This window comes from Amaranthus tricolor, chromosome 13 (genome assembly GCF_026212465.1).
Source record: "Amaranthus tricolor cultivar Red isolate AtriRed21 chromosome 13, ASM2621246v1, whole genome shotgun sequence".
Lineage (NCBI taxonomy): Eukaryota > Viridiplantae > Streptophyta > Magnoliopsida > Caryophyllales > Amaranthaceae > Amaranthus > Amaranthus tricolor.
The window spans coordinates 19191244-19212117 of NC_080059.1; the positions used below are offsets into that span (position 1 = coordinate 19191244).

The window sequence follows — 20874 nt, forward strand, 5'->3', positions numbered from 1 at the left end:
TTATTATTTTTATCATTCTTTTTTACCCTTTTACCCTTACTACAACAACACAATAACACATAAATATCAATACCCTTAATGGAAAAAGAGAGTTTTCCCCCCACTTTTAAGTGGACCTCCACCCCTTCTTGATTTTGGTGCAAAACTCAAATATCTCATTCTCTATGAATAGGAGGGAGTATTATTGATGATCAATCTTGTATTATTGTTGGACGGTACTGCATTCATAGGTGAAACTACATGGGGGACTGGGGGAGGCATTGCCCTCCTTACCGAAAATGTGATTCTTTGTATTTTCGGCTTCCCCCATTCTCCCCAAAATGATATATAGTTTAATGAGTGCGGAAACATAACAAAATTTATTACAACTCAATAATTGGAGTAACTCATTTGTAATCTAAGGTTAAGGGATCAAACCATGATTTATACTACTATTTTATTATAGAGTAATAAATTGGTATTTAATGTCATTACTCATCTTCTTTTATAATTTCACATTTATTCTTTTTAGTGTGGGTATCATTTTTGTTATCTTAATTTTAATAGTGTCTTTTTTGGAAAACTTATTAGGAAATATATGGAGTCAAAACACTTAGTTTTTTCAAAAGGGGTAATCATAGGAAAGCTTAGCTCCATTTAGTAAATATAGTTTTTGCTACGATTCAAGTTCATTTTAGTTTATGTGATTTAAAAAATTTCGTAGTTTAACTAATTTTTATATAGAAAATAATTTACTAGTATATCGACAATTTTGCTCCCCTAATAATACTGGCTTTGCCTCTGATGTCTGCATTATTAAGAAGGATAATCATGATTAATTTTGCCCCCCTAATTTAAATCCTGGCTTTCCTAACCTTACCCTAAACTTACCCTAGCTTTGAAGAGGTCCAAGTAGTCTCATATTGAAGTCTTGCGGTTTGGGTGACTATATGGTTTGATTTTATATGTTATTATTATCCATTGACTTTTCTACTATGCTTTTAAGACTTATTATTATTTTAATTTTTTTGGTTTGTTATTCAGGGAAAGGACATTCCTATTGTTCATCGTGTAATTAAGGTGAAATTAACTATATTCCTTTAAAAGAAGATCATATACATATATAAATACTATAAATACTATAAATATCAATTATAAAAATTTAACTTATATATGTTATGTTAATTCATACAGATCCATATGAAGCATGATTCAAATGAAGTTAATTTGTTGACAAAAGGTAAATCATAAATCATCAACTTATTGGTAGTCATGAGTCATGACTGATTGGGAGTTATGTTTAATATAGTAGCATGGTATGTCATTTCAGTCACGGTTATAGAAATGATATGGTGATACATAGTAGTCACTATAATAGCATTGTTAAATATGGCTTTGATTTATACTAATTATATCCCCAACATTTTGCGATAATTGTTCATTGGACATTGTTTATTAATCAGTTTTAATTTGTATTTTTATTCTTTCTCCACAAGTTGAAAAATAGTCAAGTAAGATCTTATTTGATTTGTCTAAACTCTCAATACAAAAATTATTAATATTAATTTTTTTTATTAAGTATAATTAGAGATGTTAATGATGAATTAGTGCATTAGAAACATAAGATGAATATCTTAACTACGGTAGCAGTGTTAATTTGATATATTTGATATGATACGGTTTTTTTTTGTACTTGCGTTAGAAATATAGTGTATACATATATGATTATTAGCTTGTAACACGATAACATGGTTATTGTTAAGGTGATGCTAATCTATTGGATGATAGTTATGGGATATATGCAGACGACCAGCTATGGCTTGAAAATCATCATATTATAGGAAGAGTTATGGGGTAAGTTTTACCTTTTTTCATCTTGTACTCTTTTATTCCTATGACTTCTCCCCTAACAACAAATATGTGGTTATCAACCTCATTAATTGAAAATTTTTCAAAGGAGATGGTGCATTGAGTTATTCTCTATATTGGCAGACATATTGTACATTTACAGGATTAAAGTGATTCGTTATAATTTTAATGTGATCACTTTAACCAGTGGCCGATCTAGGGTTCAGATTCCCAGATGACACCAATAAATGGAAGACATTTTAACAGAATTTTACGGCAATTTTGACATAGTTTCGTTTGTAAAATGAACAACTATTATTTTTATTCCTGCAGAATGACATGTAAAATCACAATAATCTCAAGCTAAAATCAAAGTAATACTTAAGCGATCATTTAACGTCATTCTCATCTCAAATGGTGGAAACCAAAAAAAAGTTAATGAAGTTTAATTTACGTTATCCTCACATATCATCATCATTATACCCCGTGTATCTCATTCATAGTATAAACTATGATCAGGGTCTAGGGAGGGAATAACAACGGCAACTCATACCTATAAAGAAGAGTGTGGCTAAAGAGTTTCTCGACTCGAGAAATATCCACAGATTAATCCTCAGATAAGAGATAAAAAAAACCTCAACATACAAAACACCACTTTTAAACAAACAAAAAATACAAACAAAAAACATAAAAAATAACATACAAACAAATAGAAACTAGAACAACAATTAGAAAACGAAAGAATATTAATAGTCTAAAACATGGATAAGGCGCCTTCAGCTACCCTTATCCCTAGTTAGGTCCTCAGAGAGGGTGTAGGTCATACAAGTTATTCTTTATTTGTTCCTCCCACATTCTTCTAGGTCTTCCTTGACTTCTCTTACCCTCCACTATGATGCTTTCGATCCGCTGCATGGGGGCGTCAAAAGTCTTTCTCTGCATTTGCCCAAACCATCTCAATCTATTTTCACGCATCATTGCAGAACTAGTTCCGACCCCTTGTTTATCTCTAAACTTCTGGGTCTTGATCATATCCATCATTGTGTTACCGCACATCCACCTCAGCATACGCATTTTTGTGACTTCCATTTTATATTCAAATGCCTTTTTACAGGCCAACATTTTATCTCATACAGCAAAGCAGGCTTGATTGCTACTCGGTAAAATTTACCTTTTAACCTACTTGATAACTTCCTAGTTCCTATCATAAATTACCCTAGTGGATGCACGCCATTTGAGCCAACATGCCTGTATTCGATGATTAACAACTCCATCTATCTCCCCAGTGCTCTGAATAATCAATCTGAAATGCTTGAACTTGGTCGTACTAGCAACAAACATATTCTCTACTCAAACATTTTGCAAAAGGGAAAAAAAATAATTTTCTCTTATTTTTCCCTCATTATTTTGAATATTTCTAACAAGAACATTAACAAACGCATTCAAAGACAAAAACAAAAAAATTCAAAAACATAATACTCTAAAAAAATCGATCAACACTTTAACAATCATATCACGTTAAAAACATTAATTAATTAATTAATGACTAATGATGAAGATTAAAGAGAGATAAGCAAAAAAAATGAAAATCAAAATCATAATGTCTAGTAAGATTGAAGAACATTAACAATTAATTTCTCCGTCTCTCTCATTTTACACATAGTGTAAACTAAGTGAAATTTACTGGAAGAAAAATTGAGTTGGAAAATAAGACGAAAAACAAATAGACAATATAAATGTGTGGTTGAGAGAGAGAGAGAGAGAGAGAAAGAGAGAGAGACTATGTATAAGTTTGTGAATTAGACTAAAATAATGAGAGTGAGACCATTACTGTAAAAATGATGTAAAATCAAGGAGATAAATTAAAATAAAACTAGTGCAAAATAAGAGAAAACATTGAAAATAACAAATAAATTATATCACGTGGGTTTTTATGTGAGAATTTTATGGGTTTTATTACTCACACTGCACACATAACACAACATTTAACACTGCCTCATTAATTTCTCTGTATTACTTTGTATTTCTGCAGTATTGCTCCCTTTCTTTTTCTTCTTCCTCCTTTCTTTATCTTTTTGTGTCCGCTCGTTTTCTTTTTCTTTTTCTTTCTCTTTCTAGGAACCAAAAAAATTTAAAACTTTTATTTTTTAATTATGCATGGGGGGACGTGCCAATTGGTGCCCCCATATAGGTTTGCTCATTCTTATAATCTTAAAGTAATCACTTATAATTTTAAAATGATCAATTATTACCTCAAAATGATCACCTATAATTTTAAAGTGATCACTTTCTATAGTTGTAAATATATGCATATTATTTCTTGTAATTAGTTAGTTTGTTATATTACTTTGTTGTTTTCAACTTTAGTTTGTTACAATAACAAACTCTCTCATATAGAGAAGAGCCTTGTATTTGTTATAAAAAGGTGTATTAGAATCCTTTTATTAATTAATGAGGATAGAGTATATCTCTTTCTAAGCTTCATATTCCTCTAAAATCTAATTTCTCTTCATATCTTCTAAGCTCATTAATCACTGCTCCAAGCAACCTGTACGTAACATGGCATAATCCTTAAATTGATCCTCTATCTTTTCCTAATTTTCTTTCCGAAACTTACACAATATTCTCTGATATTGTTTCCAAGAATTGTTCTAAACTTTGTAAATTCTCTTCCCTAATTTTTTTTTTCTGATCTTGTTTACTCTTTTTTTTTCTTTCAAAATCCATTCAATACTTTAATTCTTTCTCCCAAACAAACTACTACCACTCTTGATCATACACAAAATCAATCTTTCTTTTAGCATCTATTACTTTCATCCTTCCAATCATTCAAACCCTAAACTTGTTTCGATTTCCTTTGATGGCACTGATTATAGTGATTGAAAACGCTCCATAATCATAGGTCTTACAACAAAGAATAAAATAGCATTTGTTGATGCAACACTTCATAAACCTCCTCTTCATTCAGTTGAACATCAACCTTTGGAATGATGCAAGAACATAATATTTGGTTAGCTTATTACTTCTTTGGATAGAATGGCTGCTAAGAGCATCGTCTAGTACAACACTACACGAGAAATATGGTGTGATCTTGATGAATGATTTGGGCAGACTTCTATGCATAGTTATACTCTCTTTATGAAGAACTTGCTAACATCTCTCAACAACTACATCAACATATAGCTGATTATTTCACTTGCATGAAAACTCTTTGGGATAAACTTGATCATCTCAATCCTCTTCCTATGTGTAAATGCAATGGTTGTGTTTGTGGTTTAACAAAGCAATTTCTCAAGATTCAACAAGATTAGCGTATTATGAATTTTCTTATGAAATTAGATGAATAATTCCGTCAGCAAGTTCGCACAAACATAGTCATGATGGACCAATTACCAATGGTTTCTTTAGCTTATCGTCTTTTGGTTCAATAGCAACGTCACAAAGTGCTGGTCAAAATTTTCACTCTCATAATTTATTCCGTGGTCTTTGCTTCTCAAAATTCCTATAACAAATCCATGTCGAGCCATAAAACAAGCTCTATCCACAATTTCAAAAAATAAACGCTTTTCTTGTTATTTTTGTAATCTATGTAAGATTTCTAGACACTCTTAAACGCTAATTAAAAATTCATTGCTATCCAAATTCTACCAAACCGAATTCCAAAGAAAAAGATTGTTGCTATTGTTCATACTCATGACACTAACTTTATTACAACCATTGAGACCATTAGACTTAAGACAACACAATTTCAGGATCTTGTTTCCCTTCTTGGTAAGCACAAGCATATCCCATACTTGCTAGCACTACTAATCTAGCTGGTATTTGCTTTCTCCTCTCTAAACACAATTTTAGCTGGATTATTGGCAGTGGTTCAACTGATCATATTTGCTACTCTCTTGAATATATTATCAACATTGAAAATCTTCCAGACAATACTCATTATATCACCATACCGGTAGACGTAAAGTTCATGTGAATATGATTGAAGATGTACAATTAGTTGATGAAATTCTTCTTAAAAATGTTTAATATGTTCCTCAATTTCATTTGAACCTCATTTCTATATAACGTCTCTGTGTTGATGATAGTGTCTCTTTAACATTCACTCTAGTTGTTTGTTCTAGGCCCCGTCGATGAAAAGGCCTCTAGTTCTTGGTAAAATTATCCATGCTTTATATTGCAATACATAGAACATTTATGATGCATCAATTTCTTCCCCTAAAGCTACTATATATAGCTAAGCGAACAATCTCTCTATACATGACCTAGCAAAATTATGGCATTTACGGCTTGGACACTCCTCCACCATACTATATAACTCATTTTTTCTCACATAGATATTAAACTTTTAAAAATTAATACCATATGCACATTTATCCATTGTCTAGAAAAACTAGATTACCTATGAAATCTAGTTTAATCACGTCTACTTCTTTTGAATTAATACATATAGATGAATGGGGCCTAGTACTAAGAAAACTCAAAATGTTGGTACCTACTTTTTCCCAATTGTACCTACTTTCTCACTATTGTGGATCACTTTACTTGTTGCACTTGGTTATTTAACATGAAAAACAAATGAGAATTTGTTTCTCACGTTACTCATTTTCTGGATTATTAGGAGACTCAATTTACTTGAAAATTAAGTCTGATAGGTGTGATAACGCAAAAGAGTTGTGAAGGATCTATGCTTTAACTTTTTCATACCAAAGGTATCATTAACCAAAATAGTTACAGCAACACACCTACTTAAATTGCACGAGCCCTTTATTTTAAGTCAAATGTTCCTATTCAAATCTTGGTAGAATGTTTTTTATGTGCATGATATCTTATTAATTGTATGCCATTATCTTCATTGAAATTTGTATCTCCATTTGAGAAACTCCATGGTTCTGCTCCCATCATCTTTAAGCAAACAAGGTTGAAGAAAATTTCACCCAACAATTGATCCTTGTGTCTTTTTGAAATTTATTTTTCTCAAAAGGCTTATAAAGTCTACAATTTAACCACTCATAAAATAATTATGTTTTGAAACATTATATTCCATGAAAGACATTTTCCTTTTCAGATGGCATAAACAAAATCCCCAACGATTTCCACCTTTTACCTCCATATTTCAACTCCTTTACCCTAATCCTAATACTATCCCACATGCTGCTATTTTATCTCCTATTTCTCTTTCCCAGGACTACACTTTATTACCTACTCTTATTCCCCAAAATACTACTCCACTACATGACAACTCAATATTATATAAATGACAATGCACCAACTCTCATATTTCATGTACCGTCCCTTTCACCCTCTTCTTTGAATATTGAACCTATATATGCTACCTCATTTCTAACCTCACATCTTCTCCAAAATCTAATGATTCTAATTCCTTTATATCTCTAACTACTAAACTTTCTCTAGTAGTTGATTTATCTTCTTTTATTCCCTCTTCACAACCACTTTGTCATTTCTTTCGTACTCATAAACCACCTTCACACTTACAAGACTATGTTTGCAATACAGTTTCTAAACATTCTTTGTCTCATATAATCAACTTCCCATATCTCATTAAAATTTCCTGGCATCTCACTCTTCTTACAAAGAACCTAAAAACTACTCCCTCCTATTCATAGATAAAGGGACATTTGGGTTTTGCACCAAAACTAAGAAGGGGTGGGGGGGACCACTTAGAAGTAGGTGGAAAACTCTCTTTTTCCATAAAGGACATTGATATTATGTGTTGCTGTGTTGTTGTAGTAAGGGTAAAAGGGTAAAAAAGAATGAAAAAAATAGAATTGGGACATAATAAATGAATTGACCTAATAAGAAAATGTCCCTAAATCAATGAATAGGAGGGAGTATAAAGGAGCCATTCATGACTCTTCATAGGTCCAAGTTATGCAATCCGAATTACAAGCTCTAGAAAAGAATAGTATATGGGATTTTGTTATATTACCCCCTGGTAAGAAAACTATTGGTTGTAAATGGGTATATAAAGTCAAATTGAAGTCTGATGAAGTCTTAAACGTTACAAAGCACGTCTTGTTGCCAAAGGTTACACACGAGAGTATGGGCTTCATCATTTGGAAACTTTCTCTCTTTTTGTGAAGATGAGGACCATACTCTATATCCTCTCAATTGCAACCTCTAAAAAGTGGCACCACTTTCAACTTGATGTTAATAATGCATTTCTTCATGGTGATTCACATGAAGAGGCATTCATGACATACCTAGTCTTTCTCATCCTCCAAAATTGGTTTGCAAACTTAAAAAGTCCCTTTATGATCTTAAGTAAGCTTCTCGCTAATGGTTTTCTAAGCTCACCTTTGAGTTACATCAACAAGGCTTATGATTACTTTCTTTTTATCAAACTTAATGGCTCTACTATTACCCTAGATGTTGTATATGTATACGATATTGTTATTACTGGTGATAACATGAACACCAATACTGCCTTAAAACAACGACTCCAGAAATACTTTAGCATTAAAGACATAAGTCTCTTAAAATTTTTTCTTGGTATTGAATTGGTTATATTTTAAAAGTTATTACCATGAGCCAAAAAAGTTTACTCAAGAACCTCTCCAAGACAACGACATATCTATCTTTAAAAATGTTATTAGTCCCTTACCCATAAATCTCAAACTCCAAAAAGATAATTCTCCTTCTTTTCTTATGTCATCTCTATACAAACGCCTTGTTGGGAACTTGAACATTCTCACTCATACAATTCCTAATCTAGCCTACATTGAGCAAACTCTCAACCAATATATGCAAGCTCTAACAGATGGTCATTTTCCTGCTCTACAACATACTTTAAATTATGTTCAAACTACAGCTGGACAAAGGATTATTCTTCATGCTTCTAATCAACTCTCCTTACAAGCATTCTCTAAATCTTATTGGGATTCCTGCATTGACACTCAACGATCTGTAGCCGGTTATCTTCTTCTCTTTGGAGAATACCCTATTAATTCGAAATCTAAGAAGCAAGGTAATGTCTCAAAATATTCATCTGATGCTAAGTATCTAGTAATGTCATCTGTAGCCTCTTAAATTACATGGATCATTAGTCTTCTTGAAGAGTTAGGTATTACAAAGCTTCGTTCTCTCACATTACATTGTGACAATCAATCTGCTCTTAACTTTGCTTATAATCTTGTCCTACGTGATCTTACAGAGCACATCGAGTTGACTTTATTTCACTAGAGAAAAAGTCATGAAAGGTCTCTTACAGCTTACCTATCTTCCTACTTCAACTCAATTGAAAGATGTATTCACCAAAATACTTTGTTCCACATAATTTCAAACTTTAATATTCAATCTTGGCATGTTCAAACCACTCCAAGCTTGAGGGGAATGTTAATATATGTATAATATTTCTTGTCATTAGTTATTTTGATACAATTCTTTGTCGTTTTTTGCTTTAGTTTGTTACTATAACAAACTATCTCATATGGAGAAGAGTTGCGTATTTGTTATAAAAAGATGTATCCTTTTACTAATATATCAATGAGAATATAGTATTTCTTTCTCTAAACTTCATATGCCTCTAAAGTATTCTTCGTTTTCTTATCTTCTAAACTCAAAAATAGTTGAGGGTTTGATATGTATTTTTTCAATTTAAGAAAGGGTAACGATTAGTCCATTACACTACTTATTGTTTGGTATAAAATTGGATTAACCAATTCCATTACATAATGGATACCCTTATTGTTTAGTAATGGATAACCTTATTTTGTTTCCATTCACTTATCACTAATAATAAGTTTTCTTTCTTCTCTTTTATTTTCCTTCCTTTCTCGTGATTATCAACAATATCATTTCCACTTAGGATCATATGATCGACAACCTTGAATGCTTATATTTAATTAGACATTAAAGATCTTTTATATTCCTAATTTGTTCATCTCTCCCTACTAAAATCCTAAAAGTTTTCTCACTAGTGTTAAAATTTACATTTGATGAAAAATTCCTCAAATTTCAAATATTGAAGGCAACATTTTGAAGAATAAGGCAATAATTGAAAGTTGAGCTATTGACAAATAATACCTAAATATTCATTTAATTAGAGGTCAATATAAATTTAACCAAAATCTTTGAACTATGCAATTTAAAAAGAAAATAGATTGCAAAGATAATTTTGTAAGTTTTGACAAATATTTTAAGGTAGTGCTAGGAGAGAGAAATCTAAATAAGAGAGATAACAATGAGAATAATGCTAGTGATGAGAGGTGATTGCATGATATTGTGGTTATAACGGTGATCCTTAATAATGGTTTACGGTGGGACAAAAGGAGAAAAGAGTTGGTTGGAGGGAGAAGTCAAGTATACAGATTAAAGTAAATTTGGAAAAAATAAAGTTATTTGTTTACTTTACCAATACAAAAAGCATACGATGGATAACATTTAACGCTTATTATTATGCTTCTGTTACTTTGTTATTTTCATCCAATTCCATTTTCGATGTACATACCGAACAATTTATTATGATTACTACCTTAAGGTAATTCACTTACGTTATTAAAGATCACTTGTTATAGTTTTAAAGTGATCACTTACAATATAAAGTGACCAATTATAACTTAAAGTGATCACTTATATTTTTAATGTGATCATTTTTAGAGTTTTAAAGTAATCACTTATAATTTTAAAGTGACAATTTACAATCTTAAGACTTAAAGTGATCAATTATAGAATTACTCTCATTGTAGGAATCATTTTGTAGTGAGACAATTAGTGAATTACTCTAGTTTTAGGAATCATTTTATAGTAAGATGGTCTCATACAAAACTTGCTAGTTTAGGTTATATTGACGGCTGAAGCCAGCGACAATAATATTAAAGATGTTATGCGGGTAAAATTATACAAGTTTTGCACCGCATTTGCCTCAGTTAGGATGTGTATGGGTATGATCTTAGTTGGTAGAGGGTGAATATCGGTATGAAAAGTGCTTACCGCCATGGGTAGTGGGTATGAAGTTTTACCCGCCCCATGCCCACCTCCCTAGTCCCATACCTATCCACCCCACCCAATATTGTCCTGCCCCTCCCTTTAGCCGACTCACCTTATATATACAATGCACTAGTTAAATTATATTAATGCGTATTTTTTTAAAAAAAACTATTGACAAAAAATTAAGGATACTAATTTTATTTTATTACATTGTAATATGGTTTAAATAAAGTTAGATGTACAATTAAATTTGTAATGATTTATTAAGGATATAGCACGGATTTGGAGTGGATGTAAGGCATTATAAGGTGGGTATCCATTAAGCCATAGTGGGTGGAATGGGTTTGAAAGCATACCCAAGTGGGCAGACGGGTGTATGAAAATACTATCCGCCATGGATGGTGGGTAGGTGATAGGTAGGTGAAAGGTGTTAATTTTTAGGCAAGTAGGAGTATGAGAAGGGCATACCGAAACTACCCGCCCATTTTACCATCCCTAAATAATATTTTCCCATTTATCTCAACAATATATAGTTGTCGAGGTTAAAGGGAGTAGTTTGTTAACCAACATTTTGTTGAAAACATTGACACAAATAGGTATGTTCCATTCATTGGTTGGGCAACAATCCTCATGACTGAGAAGCCTCTCTTCAAGGTTAGTTTAGCAATACTTTTATTATTGTTCCTTCATTGATCATTTAAAGATATCTTTATCGAAAACTAGTTTGCATATTTTATATTGTTTAGCATGACATGGATATAAAATAAAAAATTAAAAGTTAAAACCAATTTTCATCTCTTTTTAAACATTATCATCTAAATTTGATAACGTATTAATTTTCTTTAACTTTATTGTTCACAACATCTTAGTTTATTTCTTCTTACATTCTTCCTCTGTTTTGATTTAGTTGCAAAATACCACTTTTATTAAGAAATTTAGTGTATAGAAGAAAAAAAAGTCCATTCTACCCCATATCATATGGAAAAATCAGATTAAATTTATGATGAAAATGAAGTTGGAAAAATAAAGCCTCCATTTTCTTTCTTCTTAAAAGCCTCTTCTTTTGGATCTTCAAAGCCTCCATTTTTCTCTGTATAAAAGAAAAATCAAAAGATGATTGATGGACATAGAATAATAAAATTAGAGGCACAAATCACCAACCCTAGTATGAAGATGAAGATGGAAAAATCAAATCAGAAAACCCCACGTGAATATGCATTTGTTTAAAAAAAAAAACCAAACGTGAATAGGATTTACAGTTGGTATGAGTGAATACAGTGAGGAGGATTAATATGTAGGACATGAGTAAATTTATAAAAGTGAATTAATGATATGTGGGGTAGGAATAAAATAGGGGTAAAATAAAGAATTGTGTAGTTGCTTTTTGCCAAAGAAGGTAATGTTACAAGTATTTTGATATATCCAAAAATAATTGTTGCAAGTAAATTGGAATGGAGAAAATATTAGATATCATTAAACCAAAAAATAAACAAGAAAATTATTTGCATTTATTTTCATTACAAATTAGTTTTCATAAATTATCATTAATTTCGAAAAGAAATATTTTTGTATCAAACTAATACACCCATAAATGATATAAGTGTCCAAAATATGAAAATTGCCATGACAATAGTGTAATGTGTGTAGGGAACAAAATATTTCTTTGTCCCTTCAAATTTGTACATGTTATGTGAGAAAATATCTCTTTTAGTAACAAACTCAAAATCATTTTCCGTGAATAGAAATTTACAAAGTTCTTTCCATTATGATGAAACTTTTTATTTTGAGACAACATTTTAGATAAAAATAATTTTATTATTCAACACAATTTACTTAAAGGACATCCCATATATACATTTTTAAGTCTTAAAATTTACTTGATTGTTTCATATTATTGGTACCCTTCCATTTATGGTAACACTTTTCTTATTTTACTAAACTCATTAAAATTTTTTTTGTGATTGCAAGCAATAATATTTATTACTTATTTCAACCAATACATGATATTAAAATTATAATTTACGATTTAAAATCTTTTTTACCTCGCTTTCGTTCAAGTTAACAAATCGACGTCAAATATGAGAAATCACTGTATGCATCTGTGCTTCAAACCTAAAAGCTCTTGTATGGGAGTGATTGCTATAAAATATATTTTGGAATTTTAGTAAAAATTTTAAATAGATAGTTAATAAGACCCTAAAATTTAGATTCTTCAGTTGTTCACTTGCACCATATTCAATTCTCTTTATTGCTTATAATCCTTTTGGTTCAAACAAAAAGTTATTTTATTAACTCTACTAATTATTTCTTGCCCCACTATGTTTCACTCAATGATATGTAAACAATGATAAGATTTATTTTATCAAACAAAATAATAATGCTTTTCGAATGTGAATTTTCATTTTAACTTTTTTAGTGTCTAACCCTTAATTCTTATGTAAGCAAGAACAATTGTAACATTTTATCATTTCTTCACTAATTTTAATTTTTTGTTTTTATACTCAAGTGCATAATATAATAACTTACAAATTAAAAACATTCTAACAACATTATTTTACTTCAATGTCATAAAATGGCTCCTACCTGTATACTTATGTGGGGTTCGGGGGTCATTACATGTTTATAATCTTACCCTTATTAGTGACAACATGCACTAACAAAAGGTTGTTTCTGATTGCCTCTTGATCACAAACATCACATACAATTTCACATAAATAAAAGCACATGATGTGAAGTGTTTATTCTTCTTGCCTTGTTAATGAGATGACAATGTTTATTATATACAACCTAAGAGAATATCAAGGAAATTTTCATACCAAATATACGCCTAAAAATATTCCTTAAGAAATATGCATACTGTAAATGTAGAAGCTATATTCCCTAACATTCCCCACTAAAGTTGGAGCATGGAGGTTATAAATGCCCAACTTGCGAAGAAGGAACTAAAACTGACTTTTACCTAAAGCCTTTTGAAACAATCTGCTAGTTGAATATGAGTAGAAATATAAGAGGGATATATGACACCATCTTGATTAACATCAAGAATGAAGTGACAATCAATCTCTATGTGCGTAGTGCATTCATGAAACACAAGATTCTGAGCGAGATGTAAACCAGACTTGCTATCACATTGAACTTGCATAGGTGTAGAATGATGTACACCCAAACAGTAAAGTAACCCCTTTCAACCATTTTAGCTCACATGTAATTTTAGCCATAGAACGATACTCTGCCTCAGTAGAAGAACAAGATACTGCTATTTGTTTTTTATTCTTCTATGAGATACGAGAATTGCCAAAAAAAATTAACCATCCTAACAAAGATCATCTAGTTAGAGGGAAACTAGCCCAATCTAAATCACACCAACTAGTAAACAAAAAATCACATTCAGATCAAAGTAGAATATCATGTTCATATTTATTTTTCAAATAACGTACTACTCGAACAACAACATCCCAATGATCATGCCTAAGAGCATGCAGAAATTGTGACAAGATATGCACAAAGTACATCAAATCCGGTCAAGTAAAAGATAATTGATAAGTCTTCCAACCTAACGTGTGTATTGCTCTATATTTTTAATTAGAGGACTAATGGATTGTGCCAATTGATGATTCTGCTCCATAGGGAAGCTAACAGACTTAGAACCCGAATTACCTATCTCAGAATTAATTTCAAGAATATATTTCGTTTGGCATAAAAAAATACCCTCGGGATGACGAGCAAACCTCATTCCCAGTAAATATTTTAGTTTACCCAAGCCTTACATACAAAAGCAAGAGCTCAAATAATTTTTGAAAATAAACCTTGCAGCGAAATTGTTCTAGTAATGAGATCATCCACATAAACAAGAATATTGAGTTTCATCGTACCTCTCCTATAAGTGAATAAGGAGTAATTTGAATATGATTGTGTAAATCCATATATTCTATGAGAGTGAGCTAACTTGGAAAACCAACACCTAGGAGCTTGCTTCAAATCATATAAGGATTTTCGCAAGCAACACACCTTACCCATACATAGCTCCCTGAAAACCTGGAGGAAGCTTCATGTAAACTTCTACGAATAAGTATCCATGTAAGAATGCATTGTGTACATTCATTTGATGTAACTCTTAATTTTCGCAGCTGTAACTACTAAAAATGCACAAAATATAGTCATCTTAGCAATTGGAGTAAATGTCAGTGTAATCAATACCTTCTATTTGATGGTTTCTGTAATACCCCAAATTTAGCTTGAAAAGGAATTGATAGACTACTCATATCAACAAGGTGCATCTTCTTTTCATGGGAGCTCATTTGCTAAGAACTCCACAATTAAGCGTGCTTGGTGTGGAGCAATCTTAGGATGGGTGACCTCCTGAGAAGTTTTCCCGGGCGCGCACGAGTGAGGCCAAAGTGCGCTGGAAAGACTTGTGTTGGTTTGTGGGGCTAGTCTACAATCTTCATAAGTAGTCACCGATGGTCCGTTGGGCCGGGGTGTTATAAATGGTATAAGAGCAACCCTGCGACCATGTATGATTGTGTTCAGTGCACCTAGTGGGGGAAAAGATCCTGAAATTACGGTCTAACGAGGACGTTGTATTCCTAAGTGGGGGTGAGTGTAATACCCCAGATTTAGCTTGAAAAGGGATTGATAGATTACTCATATCAACAAGGTGCATCTTCTTTTCATGGGAGCTCATTTGCTAAGAACTCCACAGTTAAGCGTGCTTGGTGTGGAGCAATCTTAGGATGGGTGACCTCCTGGGAAGTTTTCCCGGGCGTGCACGAGTGAGGTCAAAGTGCGCTAGAAAGACTTGTCTTGGTTTGTAGGGCTAATCTATAGTCTTCATGAGTAGTCACCTGTGGTCCGTTGGGCCGGGGTGTTATAGTTTCCAAATACAACCAAACGAGCAATATTATATATTTTATTTTGTAAACCTAATGACTACTTAGAGCTTTCTTTCTATAGGGCCATGTTTTCGTACTCCACGTCCTATTTTCTTATAAAGCATATTCTTTCTATTCCTCTGTACACAAGTTGGGATTGGCCATAACGTCCTCCAACACATTTGATTTAAATGTAGTGATATCTAAGCCAAATCCATTTTAATTGGTTCACATCATCCAAAATATTTTACACATTATCTAGCAAGATAAGTGAAGTATTTGGTGACCCATGACCATCGGGCAACCTACCCGATTCATGTGTGTCGTCCCTATGACTAGGCAATTGAGACACTACTCTTGTTGAGCTAAGCCCACTATCGCCAACACTATTACGTTGGTTATTCACATCACAATGGTTCTTGATGCATGTATCAAACCAAATATCATTATCCGAAGACTCAAAATTAGGAGCAATAATGTGAATGGGCACAGGTGAGTGATTCGGCGTTTGTTAAAAAAGAAATTGATGCTTATAAAATTTAACATCTCGAGAAACAAAGTATTCACTGGATTAAAGATCATACAACTTCCAACCTTTTTTCCTTGTGGATACCCAATAAAAAAACATTTTCTAGTCCTGCTTTCAAACTTCTTATGTTTGGACTTGAGATTATAAGCATAATACAAACACTCAAAGACTTTGAGCCCAAAGTAGGAAGAAGGCTTATGAAATAACATTTCATATGGAGTCTTATAAGAAAGGACAGAAGAGGGGTTTTATTAATAAAATAATCAACAGCCAACACACAATTACCCCAAAATTTTAAAGGCAAATGAGCTTGAAAGCGCAATGCACGAGCAACATTCAAAATATGTTTGTGTTTTCTCTCAACTCTCCTATTTTGTTGTGGAGTACTAAAACATGAAGTTTGAAAAAAATGTCATTATTATTAAAGTAATCTTTAATTCGATTAAATTTCGTCCCATTATCCGACCGAACAATTTTAACTTGGCATCAAATTGTTTTTCAATCAAAAAAAAGAACTAAACATAAAGTAAACTTTTGTTTGGTAAATTATATAGCTTGACATAAGCATGTAATTTGATATTTTCCCCAAAAATCACAATGAATTATTTCAAAACAAGTTGTTGCCCTACTATTATTACTTATTGGAAAAATATTTTTAGATTGTTTAGCAAGATAACACACATCATCTACTTTATTCAAAACACTACTATGACTATCAATAAAAGGAAGGAATCGCACTACTTTATCAGATGGATGACTAAGACGTTGATGCTACAACTCCAAAGAAGAATTATCAGATATTTTCATTGCTAGAGCTTGAGAAAAATCCTGAAAGTATTACAGTTTATCTCTTCATTCACTCATTCTAATCTACATCCTCTAGTGAAGGTCCTGAACAACAAACATTTTTTTTGTGAAGAGAAAAAAAATATTTGTATTATCAGTCAAATGAGTCATAGAGATTAAATTACAACTACAATTCCAAGACATACAAAACATCACCCTACATAGTAGAAAAAGTTTATTTCCCATCTGGGTAACCTATAGGGCATGAAAGGATTACTCAAACATTTGTTAATAAATTTAAGTGTCCAATCACATGATGGGAAACCCTAGAATATGTAATCCATGAGTTTACAAGAGGCTCACCACTTAAACCCCATAATCTATAATCCAGAATCTGGATTGATGACATTCTGCAAGAGATTTCTTAATTTGTTGTTTTCGGGGTACATTACCTAGATTAAAGTGGTGTCGTAAAATTGTCCACAAAGGCTTGGGTTCTTCGCAATAAGGCAAGGTCTTCTTGATTAGGGGCAGATCCAAGATTTAAAGTTTTATGGGGCACCAACAAATTAAATGGATGATATTTTAAAAAACTTAAGCGGCAACAGCGGCATAGATTCGTTTGTAAATTAAACAACTAAATGTCGTTTATTCCTGCAAAAAAATGCATGTAAAAACAATAATCCTAAAGCCAAAGTAATATAAAATCGATCAATTAACGTCACCTTCATCTCAAAATGGTGCAACATAAAAGATTAATGAAGTCCACTTGATTACATTTTTAGCTTTCTACCTAAATATTCTGCTCAATAACAATAATGCCTGCTAAATTTTTTAAAAACTACACAAGAAATGGAGGAAATTTGATGATTATGTTGTGTTATTAGCAAACAAGTAGATCAAGATGATAAATTCCTAAAAAAATTTGATAAACAAGTGGTTTTATTAAACTCAGCCCAAAATATGGACTACATCTTAATCAAAAATGGCCACAGATAAGGAAAAGGGAGAAATAAACAAAAAAATGCAATTAAGAACATTCATAATCAAACACATAACCTGAAATTCAATTATAGATAAAATCTTAACTCACTATCAAACACATCACAAATCACAATCACACTTCACAAATTCAATTATGGATCAAAACGAAACACTTAATTAAGCACATTCATGATCAATCCATCAATATTATTATGCATTATCCAATTAATCATCCCAAGATTATAAATAATAACAAACCAACAACTAAAGAAATTGAATCAAACTTTTAAATCAACTCTGTGTATCTGAAATTGGAGTCAATTGAAGCATTGAAGAAGGTGGTTGAGGTTTGGTGAAATTCACGATACCGCCTGGCTAATGGTTGTCATGCAATTACGATAGTAGGCAGCAGCAAGGCTCTAAGTGATGAGTAATCAACCAATCAGTTGTGGCGAATCTGCGAGCAACTCTGGGTTTGGCTTCAAGCGGTGCAACGGTAGCCACTAGCGAGATAAGCCGGTGACTATCGAGGCAAGAGGTGGATCGTGGATATTAGCACTGTGGGGTGAACGATTCCATTCTTCAAAATTATCTCCACGAGAAAACAGTAGGAGTAATGGCATTGCTAGGACCAACTTGTAAACCAAGAAAAAAAAGGATTCAAAAAGAAGGTTTTTTATGGTCGGAAGAGCTATTATCCACAAGTGTCGAGATCAGTTCAACCATGAAAGAGAAGATAATGGCTAACTAGATAGAAAAAAGGGTAAACCTTAAGTTTAGGTAAGCCTAATACCATGTGAAGTGTTTATTCTCCTTGCCTTGTTAATGAGATTACAATTCTTATTATATATAACCTAAGACAATATTAAGGATATTCATACCAAACATAAGCCTATAGATACAAATATACATATTGTAGATATAGAAAGGCTAATATGCCCTAACACATGATTTAATTAAATGCTTTATTGCATTCAATTTCTTTTTTTGACTAAAAAATCATAGGAATTAAGTATAATAGTTATTGAAGAATATTGTGACTTGAGTGCACAATCAAGTCTATACATTCATGTGTGCAAAGACATGAAATCCTATGGGTGTGTTAATGAGTGAGTTAAGTGTACGAGTTAATGTGAATGTTTATGTGTGTGTTTAAGTTGATGGTAAATGCTTGAAGTTAATGTGTATGTTTAAGTTGATGGTAAATGCGTGAAGTTATGGAGGTATTGAAGTGACTTAAACATATAAATCAAGAGGCATGATGAATGATACTTAATAAGGAGTTATAAAGGTCAAGAATAAAGATTCAGCACGAGGTGGCTTGAAGAAGGAAGTCAGAGTATTAGCTATACCGTGAACGAGAAAAAGAAGTAAAACAAGTCAATAGCTTCTAAAGTCCAGTGCTTGAACGAGCTTGATGGTGCTCGAACAAGTTGTTTGGGGCTATTTATTATGCAATGTGGCCATTATTGTGTATACTCATTAATGTAATAATCCCCTATAAATAGGGAGCTCATATGTCTATTGTAAACACATTGAACAGAACCCCTAGCCTTAACACAGCCTTAATCTCTCTTACTCTCAATTGTAATACTTAATTGTATGAGCTGTTGAAAATCCATTGTTATAGTATAAACAAAGATATTACATATATTAGAGTACATAGCCATCATTGGGTGAACTTCTTTAAATACTTTTGTCAATGTTTGCATTTTATGTCTTACATACATTGTCATTTTTCATTAAAGTACACATTAGTTCATCAAGGTACTTCATACCTTCGATCTTGGTGTTATTAGAGTTTGAATATTGAACTTACGCTCTAATCTAACTCTCATTTCAATTAGTATCAGAAGCAAGTCGTTGTTACTGTAATTAAGAAGTAGTTTGTTGGTGAAACATGTCAACAATGAAGCTTGACATAAAGAAGTTGGATAGGAGTGTCTATTTTGGCTTATGAGAAGTCAAGATCCCTTTTGAACAAAAATGGTGTGCAAAAAGCAATTGATGGTTTGGAGAAAATGCCCGAAGGCATGACTGCAATGAGATGGGAAGAGATTGATACAAATGCACTATCAGGAATTCAACTAAGCCTTTCTAAAGAAGTGCTAAGAGAAGTTGTCAAGGAGACTAAAACCAAGGGGATTTGGGAGAAATCGGAGTCACTATATATGGCCAAGAGTATCACCAATTGACTACTCTTGAAGAGTAGACTCCACGACTTACGCTTAGAGGAAGGTAAAATCATTGAAACCTCATCTTGATGAGTTTTATTCCATTGTAATGGATTTACAAAGTATTGATGTAAAGATTGATGATGAAGACTTGACTATTTACTTATTTTGTTGTCTCTATCTTACAAGAATTTTAGAGAAACTCTATTTTATGGTAGAGACAACTTGAATGGTGATGAGGTGAAAAATGCCTTAGCTCAAAGGGATTTTATTGATTAATAGTTGTCACATAAAACACAGGGTGGCTCGAGTGGTGGGGTCTATGCGAGGGCGAGGTCTTTTGAGAAAGGTTCCATTAGTGGGAGTAGAAACAAGGGAAAGTGAAGGTCTAAGTCGAGGGGGCCTTAAAAAAGTAAGACTTGCAACTACTGTAAGCTTAAAGGCCACATCAAGAAAGATTATTAGAAGTGGAGGAAGAAACATTTGAGTGATACGGGGATAGAGACGCATCTAGTAATGTCGATGCTAGTTATGTCAATGATAATAGTAGCCACACACAAGTACAAGGATGAGATGTGTGGATTCTTGACTCGGGTTATTCATTCCATATAACACCCAATAAGAGTTTCTTCCTTTCATATGAGATTGTTGATAGGGGAAACGTGACCATGGGAAACAATACAACATGTAAAGTGGTCGGGGTTGGGAGTGTGCAAATGGAATGTTTGATGAATGGTGAGAACGTTGTCGGATG

The 20874-nt window shown here is 32.4% G+C and overlaps 1 protein-coding gene across 2 annotated transcripts in view; it reads left to right on the forward strand.

Annotated features, from left to right (window-relative positions):
- LOC130798959 (uncharacterized) overlaps window positions 1–20874 on the forward strand; it is a 60277-nt gene that overhangs the window by 9447 nt on the left and 29956 nt on the right. For both annotated transcript variants that reach the window (XM_057662049.1, XM_057662050.1), the window contains exons 4-7: window positions 1024–1059; window positions 1174–1219; window positions 1743–1833; window positions 11373–11430. In XM_057662049.1, the coding sequence (XP_057518032.1) occupies window positions 1024–1059; window positions 1174–1219; window positions 1743–1833; window positions 11373–11430 (231 nt within the window). The remainder of the gene's footprint in view (window positions 1–1023; window positions 1060–1173; window positions 1220–1742; window positions 1834–11372; window positions 11431–20874) is intronic.